A 9,171-nucleotide genomic window follows, 5' to 3' on the forward strand; every position below is an offset into this window, starting at 1 on the left:
TCCTGACGCTGCTAATTGGTCCAGTGGCGAGAATCTTTGTCTTCTTGACATTGAGCCTTAGTCCATACTGAAGGCTGCAGTCCTTGGCCCTTCGCAGCAAGTGCATGAGGTCCTCCTCAGTTTCAGCAAGCAGGGTTGTGTCATCTGCATAACGCAGATTGCCTTTGATAGCATTGTGATTTTCACAGTATTGAGTCTTTCTATCCATGTGCCTTATATATTCTTCCATTTCTCCAGGTCTCTTTTTGTTTCTTGTAGTAATGTTTTGTATTTGTTTTGTATATGTCTTTTGTGTCTCTAGTTAGATTTGCTTCTAGTTATTTAATCTTATGATTAGCTATTGTGATGGGCATTTTTTTCTTAGCTCCTTTTGTCACTGTAGAGAAATACAATTTAGTTTTGTTTATTTTTCTTGTATCCTGCCACTTTGCTTAATTGGTCAACTATGTCCAGTAGCTTTCTTGCTGTGTCTTTGGGGTTTTCAAGGTATCATATTATATCATATATCATATCATATCATATCATATCATCTGCACATAGAGATAATTTTACCTCCTCTTTGCCAATTTGGTACCTCTTATTTCCTTCTCTTGTCATGTTGCTCTCACTAAGATTTGCAATACAGTATTAACTAGGAGAGGTGATAATGGGCATCCTTGCCTAGTTCCTGTTCTCAAAGAGAATGCCTTTAATCTTTATTGCATATATACTTTTCACTATGTTGAGGAAATTCCCCTCTATTCCTATTTTGTTGAGTGTTTTAATCAGGAAAGGGTATTGGAGTTTATCAAAGGCCTTTTCTGCCTCTTGTCATTCTTGTTCTTTGCTTTGTTCATGTGATGAATTTTATTGTTTTTCTTTTGTTGAACCTTCCTTGCATACCTGTTATGAATCCCACTTGGTTATGGTTAATTATTATTATTTTTTAATGTACTGTTGGATTCTATTGGCCAGGATTTTATTGAAGATTTTTGCATCTATGTTCATGACAGATATAGGCCTATAGTTTTATATTTTGGTTGTATCTTTACTTGACATTGGTGTCAAGGATTTGTTTGCTTCATAGAATGAGTCTGTGAGAATTCCATCTTTTTCTGTTTTTCTGAAGTACTTAATGTAGTTCTCTGAATGTCTGACAAACTTCACCAGTAAAATCATCTAGTCCAGGGCTTTTTTTTTGGTTGGGGGTTGTTTCAGTTTCTTCTTTTGTAATGGGTCTGTTCAGGTGTTCTACGCCAGTCTGCATCCATTTGAGTAGTTTATGTGTTTCTAAGTCCATTTCCTCTATATTTTCTTATTTGTTTGTGTACCATTTTTCATCATATTCTGTTGTTAACCTTTATATTTCAGTTGGTTCTGTTGTGTCATTGCCCCTTTCATTTCTTACTTGGATTATTTGTGTCTTTTCTTTCTTTTCCTTTTTTAGCTTTGCTAGTGGTTTGTTGATTTTATTTACCTTTTTGAAGAACCAACTCCTGGTCTTGTTGATGGTTTCAATTGTTTTTCTGTTTCGTATTTCATTTCTTTCTGCCCAATTTTTGTACTTTTAATTTTTTTTAGAAATTACTAGGTTTTTTTGCTGTGTTAAAGAATCAAATATTTTTTTTTTCTTCCCTTTTGAGGTACTTGCTTATTGCTATAAATTGACTACTGGTCACTACTGTTTTGGCTGTGTCCTAGAGGTGTTTGTAAGTAGTGTTTTCATTGTCATTTATTTCAAGAAATTTTTTTTAAATTTATTTTTTATGTCTTTTATTTCCCACTCATGTTCATGCAAGGTGTTGTTTAGCTTTCAAATGTGTGTTTGGTGTGTTTTTTTCCTTTTGTGTGGTCTGAGAAAATGTTTTGTATTATTTTTATGGGTTTTTTTTTAATTTATTGATGCATATTTTGTGACTTAAAATATGATCTGTTTTCAAGAATGTTCATTGGAGAAGAATGTGTACTGAGCCTTTTTTGGGGGTGCATTTACATATATACATATATACATATATACATATATACATATATACATATATACATATATACATATATACATATATACATATATACATATATACATATATACATATATACATATATACATATATACATATATACATATATACATATATACATATATACATATATACATATATGAGACTTAGTTGGTTTATTATGGTGTTTACTTCTTCAGCTTCTTTGTTGAGTTTCTTTCTGGTAGTTATTTCTTTCTAAATTATATTAAAGTTTGCTATGTTTATTTGTAGCTATATAATTTGGTGCATAGACATTTATTAGGGTTATGTCCCTCTTGTTTTCTTGACCCTTTAAGCATTTGTGACCTTCCTTGTCCTTTGTGATGGTTTTTATGCAGAAATCTTTTTTATCAGAGATTAATATTGCTACTCCTGCTTTTTGTCTGGTTACCATTTGTTTGATATATCTTCCCCCCACCTTTTATGTTTAGTCCTTCTTTTTTTTCACTTTTCAGGAGTTTTTCTTTTTTTTCTTCTTCTTTTTTTAACTTGTTGTTTGCTGTCAAATTGGTTCCATCTTCAGCAGAGCATCTGGTGTATTTGAACCATGTGCCTCCAGGATTGCAGTGCAGCTTCTTGCCAGTAGGCCACTACAGCTCCCTTCAGGTGTGTTTCTTGTAGACAGCGTATTGATGGATTTGGGTGTCTATTCAGTCTGCTATTCTTTTTCTCTTCAGTGGTGCATTCAAATCATTCACACATAGTGCAATTATTGAGAGGCAAGGTTTTGTTGCTATCATTTTGTTGAGTTCTTTTTGGTGTTGTTGATGTTTTCTTTGGTCCATCCTGCTTTTTGTGGCATCTCTGTAAGTAGGACTTCACTCACTATATCCTGCAACACTGGTCTTATTTATACAAACACTCTTAAATTCTGCTTTCCAGATAACCTCTTTATCTTTCTATCATATTTGATGGACAGTTTTTTCTGGGTACAGTATTCTTGGTTGACATTTATGTACTTTGTGTGTTTGATATATGTCATTCCACTGTCTCCTTGCTCTCATAGTTTCTTCTGAGAAATTGGCACTTAATCTGATTTGCTATCCCTTATAAGTTACTCTTCATTTTTCCCTAACTGCTCTCAGAATTCTCGCTTTGTCTTTGATTCTGGCAAATTTGACTATGATATGCCTTGGTGTTTTTCTTCTGGGGTCTATTCTATATGGGATTCGCTCAGCTTCTGGTATATATATTCCCTCATTCTTCATTATGCCTGGAAAGTTTTCTTCTAGTAATTCTTTCAAACTTTCTTGGTGCCTTTACTTGCTTTTTCCTGTTCTGGAATTCCAGTTATGTACATGTTATTCCTCTTGATGGTGTCCCACATTATTCTTAGGCTTTCTTGTTTTTCTTTCTTTTTTGATTCTGCTTTTTATTCTAGCAGGTCAATGCTGAGAACTGTATCTTCTGGTTCACTGGTTCTCTGTTTCATCTTTTCAACTCATATGTCCATCCACCATATTGACAGCATCTGAGACACTGGTCATCAGTATTCTGGATTGCAGTTTTTCTAGAGCTTCTAATGCCTCATTTTTTTTATCTGTGTTGTCTTTGATTGCTGGCTTGTTGAGGCTTTAATCTTGGAAATGAGATCCAATCCTGGTGGTTACCTCTAAGGCTAATAATAGATTTTTTACAGCTTCCTTAGGATAGAGTTCTTGCTAAGTCTGATAAGGCATTAGAAGAGGAGGCGCTGTCATTCAGATAGACAGAGAAGGGAGAAAGAAAGCGCTTATAAGGGAGCTCTTTGCTAATGCAAGTCTCCATCCTCAAGGAGGGGGATCAGAGCAGCAGCACTTTATAAATTGTAAGGATGGACCTCTCCCTGGAGAATGACATCATGGTTGGAAGGGTGTAGGCATAGTGTAAGAGCGGAAGTCCTTGGATGAAATAGATTGACTCAGTGACTGGGGTAATGGGGGTAGCTGTGTCAGAGACATTGAGGTTGGCTTAGGATAGAGCAGGGTTCAGAGCTGTTGTATAATGAGTGCTGTGAGTTGGAAGGGACTTGACAGCATTGCATATTCATCAATTGTCTAGGGAAAGCTGGCCCAGATAGGAAGGGTTGTGATAATTAAGTGCCCATGCATCTGGCTCTCCAAGATGGAAACTGTTGCAGAGGTTACTGGGCCAATGACTGTTTGTTATGGGATAGATGGTGTGCATGTGCAGTCGTGGACTGTTGTTCTAGCTGAAGCCTTGCTCTCTGCTGCTTCTAGAGGAAGGTCAGATAGTGGTAGGAGGTTGGTGGCCTGTGCTTGCTGAAGGACTCAGTTCCACCAAAATATAAAACTTAAGACACTGTAACAAGAATGGATTGCTCCCTGAAGTGGGTGTGGGCCTGTTTACATAGGGAAGTAACTGCCTTGTCATTTTCTGACCTAACACGGTGCCTCTGAGATCTGGCGCTAGATTCCCTGTCTCAGATTTTTTGTGGTGGTGGTGTTGTCGTTGTTATGTGCCATCAAGTCACCTGCAACTCATAGTGACCCTCTGCACAATAGCTCTGAAGCCTGTGCTGTCCTCAGCCAATCTCACTGACTTCGATACACTTACCCCCACTGACCTAATCACTATATCAATCCACCTCATCCTGGATCTTCCTCTCCTGCTCTGTCTTCCACCCTTCCAAGCATGATGCCCTTCTCCAAGGATCAGTCCCTCCTGGCAGTATGCCCAAAGTATGTGAGATGCATTAACCTAGAAAATAAACATTAGAGGACAAGAAAGGGAGGAGCAAGGACCTGGAAGAATAGACACAGGAAAAGCAGAGTGAAAATGGAATCAGTTCTTGAATAGGAAACTAATTTGCTATGAAAACTGTCACCTAAAACAACAAAATGTAAAGAAGAAAGTTTTATCAACTATCAGGCTCTTCTGTACTGGATTGATAAATACTGAAAATATTGTAGTTCTGCCTCTCTTACGCATTTCTAAATGTTACTTTACTGTAAAATAAATATAAGAGGTGAAGGGGGGAAGCAGTGTGGGGAGTTGTTACCATGCGTTGTGGAGTTGGAAATGACACTCTGAATTGCACAGGAAGAGAATGCCTATCTTTCTCCTAAGTAGCAGCTGTTGGATTAAAATACTATCTTTAGATTGACAGCACAACTACTTAACCACTAGGCTACCAGAGTTCCAGTATGGGTTGGGGAGGAGCAAATATTTTTAATTCTAGTTGCCCTAGGATCAGCCCTGATTCCTGGGGAAATTTATATATAACATAATAGAATAGAGCATTTTCTGGTTATCATCTTGATATGTGAACATTTTGCATATAAATATAAATAAACATAAACATAACAGAGAAGAATTAGGAAATATTTTTAGCGTTGAGTTTTTCAGGCTCTTAATATTCCTTATCTAGTCTTATTTGGCCAGTGAGAATGTTCTCACACCCTACTCTTACTTTCTTTGTGACATGCCTCCTTCCTTTTTTTAGCCCATCTTTTCTCTGTAGAGGGAATTCTGGTGGCAAGTTGTTGTGTACCATCAAGTCAGAACTGACCCACCAACTAGCAGGTGTCACAGGCAATAACTGCATGAGAATTGACTGCTCTTTTTTTCCCCTTGGAACAAATGGCAAACTAGAATTGTGTACCTTTGTGTTAACAGCCCAGTTCCTTACTACCAGTTGCTCCTCAGGAGAGAAAGATGAATAGTCTTCTCCCATGCGATTTACTGCCACTGAAGACCTGCTGAGGGTCAGCTATGAGTAGATTCTGACTTGATGGTGATGAGATCAAGGTTTTTAGTTACTTTTTAGAATAGTAAAATAAGGAATATACTCCCTAGTCCAAGAATCATATATTTCTCTGAGGAGCCTTAGTGCCATTTGTTAGGAAATGGAGTTAGATAATAGGGTCTGGGCACAAAGAAAATACCATTTGCTCTTGTATATGTTTTTCCTCCTTTCTTGGCACACCACCATCTTCATTGTATTGAAGAAGCCAAGCAGTTTTGTCTGGCAATTTTTTTTTTTAGCAAACACGTTAATCTCTGATTTCCCCCCAGTGTTCTCCTTTGACCAACAAGATTTAACTTGCTTATCTGGGTTTGATTTGATGTGCTTCTACAGAATTGTAGTGTTCCTACATGTGTGCTGTTTGTGAGGTTTTTAGTTCAGATCATTGCAAGAATCTTCCATTTTACTTTAATAGAGATTTGAAGGAGGCACGCTTGAATACTAGCTATTAGAAAAGATTTAAAATTTTTAAAACCAAATAGATTTCATGGAAACACTTAATATGATTTTTTAAAAATTCACCTGAAATTTTATTAAGTGATATTATTTCTAAAGTACCTCAACTGGTTATCCATTTCTTCTTGATTATTCAAAGAATTTCCCAACTAGGATTAAAATTACCTATATTCTTAAAATCTTTCCCTGCAATAAATACTTACTGGTACCTCTGGTTCTAGATAACTCCCATTACCCCAAAACCCACTGCTGCTCTAGAAATACTGTGGTTGGATTCTGAGGCTGCTGGTAATCTGGTACCTATTACTTGGTTGCATCTTATACATTTCTTGGTTATCTCTTACGTTTTACAGTTTATGGATATTCCCACAGTGTCTCTCATCTCCTATAACTCGTGTCCTTTCCCGGTTGTGTATCTGTCTTCTCAGGTGAGGTACATTTGTTCTGCTTTGGGTTGTCGTCGCTGGGACAATGATGAAATGGAACAAGAAGACATCCTGCTCCTGCAGCGCACCCAGAAGACTGTTAGAGCCGTGGGACCTCGTAGTGGCAACGAGAAGTATGCTTTTATGTTGTGTTGATGTTATTTACTTAACCATATACCTAACACCAAAAGTCATGAGATTTTTCTTTGTGGAGGTTTCCTGAACTATTTTGTTGTCCTAAAAATATAACTAACTAGTCTTTTAAAAGAAACGTAGGTCCTAAATTTAAAATGGCCTCCTGGTTAACTTCATACTGTGTTTCAAAATTTGGGAACCGAAAGAGGTCCCATACAATGACTATATTTGTTGTTGATTGCCTTCAAGTCGAGTACAACTCATAGTGACCGTACGAACAAAAGGCTTGAAGCCCCTCTACAACTGTTGATAGAGTTTCTGGAGATACGTTATTTAGGAAGTGTATGCCACTCTTGCTTCCAAATTTAGTCCTAAGTTATATAACTTTTTCTGCAACTTCACTAATCAAAGTTCTTTGAATGTAAAAAGCTATTAAGACAGCTGATGTATCTTTTACTTCTTCTTGTTGTTGGGTTCTGTAGAGTTGGAACTGACCTCCAGTGGGTCTTTAGAGGCACGCGAGAGGAGATTGCCGGTCCTTCTCTTGCAGAGCAACTGGCAGATTTGAACCACATGCTTTACTTGGTTTTTCTATTTGGTGCCTATTTAACCCTGTATTTCTGTCTAGTAGAATGTTTCCCAGTTAAGTTTCACTATCCTAATAATAATTTTAGTTTCTTTTCTTAGAGTACCAAAATAGAATTTATTTAGACAAACCTTTTTTTCAAGAATTAATTCTTCATATAATGTTTTCATTTAAATATGTAATTTAAAAAATATGACATCTGGATTATATATGCTGACCTAAATCACATGCTTGAGATTTTTTTCTTTTTAAATTTTAAGTGTTTATGTAATAAAAATATTTTTACATCATTAACTTTTAAAAATGAGTCATGCTTTTAGATTTAACCTAATCTGGTTCAATATAAATCTGTTTTCTATCCTGAAGATTTTTCTCAAATTTTACTAAGAATATGCTGTACCTTCCCTGAACCATGAGTTAAGCTAACGTTGATGATGTTTTGTTTCCTTATATGTTTAAGTGCTTGTTGATTGTACCCAACAGAATTTTGAGTTAGAAAAGGGACAAACACTGCATAGTGTCACTGCTATAGAATGGGGCTGACATCAGGGTTAGGGTAAGAATGAGAAAAACTGCATGAATTATGTATACTGCATTGAAACCGATGAGGGAGAGAACAGTTTAAAAGCAATATATTTTAGGGCATTATGATTATCATAAGAGTCCAGAATGAAGGTTGCAGAGTGGAGTTACTCGGGGTGGGTGTGGGGGTGTGCGGGGCAATTGTATACCAATGAAGGAATTTTTCTTTTCCTTTTCAAAGAGAAGAGCGAACTGGGGATGGGGGTGGGGTGGGCAGGGAGAAGGGTTCAACAATGAATGAATGGAAATCCAAAATCTCTGTAAATGTTCATTGAAATTAATAAAAAAAATTTTTAAAAAAGGACTGATGTCAAAGATCCATCCTCTTTGGAAAAGAAACATATATCTAGGTAGATATTATGTCTATATTAGACAGATAAATTGATTAAGATTCTTACCTTTGTATGTAAGTGATCTGACACCATAAATAGTTAAGTACTAGTTCTGTTTAGTGGAATCTTTATCTGGCACTTTATTGGTAAGAGGTTATAAATTTATAACATTTCACGTAGAAATTGTTTAATTATCTTTACCTGATTTATGTAAGTGGTTTGCATAAATTAAAAAAATTGACAATGACTTATAAATTCCACCCAGTATATTGATTGAGATTAGTATACTGTATCATTCATATTTTCTGTTTGGGCATGTATTTTTGTATAAATAATAAAATGGATATATTGCCTTTTTTATTATTATTATTATTATTATTATATTATTAACTAAGGAATAATATATAATAATAAGGAACGATAATAAGGAAGACAGCATACAGCTTCATTTTCATTTGTCTCTGATGTATTTTGAGAAAAATACACTAATTTGGAAGAATGAACTTATTTTGAGAAAAGCTGCTCTGCAGGAAAAGGATGGGCAGTCTCCTCTCCTGTGATTAACCACCTCTGAGAACCTGTGGGAGGGTAGGCTACAGGTTAAGTCTTACTCAGTGGTATAGAGCACCTGCTGAGAACCATTGTTCCTGAGGGAGCAGGTCATGCGCTCCCTCTGGTGGTGTGAATCCTCAGTGCATGCCTTTCCTGAAGGTTTTATCAGAAGAGACTCTAAAAATTGCACTGGAGTTCAGAGAAGCCAAAGCACAAGGAAGAATTTAAGATACTAAAGAGTTGAATAGAAGATTTCAAAAGGCAGCACGGGATGACAAGGCAAAATATTACAATGAAATGTGCAAGGAGTTGGAGTCAGAAAATCAAAAGGGCCAAA

The 9,171-nt window shown here is 36.2% G+C and overlaps 1 protein-coding gene across 1 annotated transcript in view; it reads left to right on the top strand.

Annotated features, from left to right (window-relative positions):
• Positions 1–9,171, top strand: part of EIF2AK3 (eukaryotic translation initiation factor 2-alpha kinase 3) — a 200,157-nt gene that overhangs the window by 116,305 nt on the left and 74,681 nt on the right. Inside the window, exon 4 of the mRNA XM_006898949.1 lies at positions 6,651–6,781. Within this exon, the coding sequence (XP_006899011.1) occupies positions 6,651–6,781 (131 nt within the window). The remainder of the gene's footprint in view (positions 1–6,650; positions 6,782–9,171) is intronic.

The sequence above is a fragment of the Elephantulus edwardii genome, unplaced genomic scaffold (genome assembly GCF_000299155.1).
Source record: "Elephantulus edwardii isolate Elephantulus edwardi_28Jun2011 unplaced genomic scaffold, EleEdw1.0 scaffold00241, whole genome shotgun sequence".
Lineage (NCBI taxonomy): Eukaryota > Metazoa > Chordata > Mammalia > Macroscelidea > Macroscelididae > Elephantulus > Elephantulus edwardii.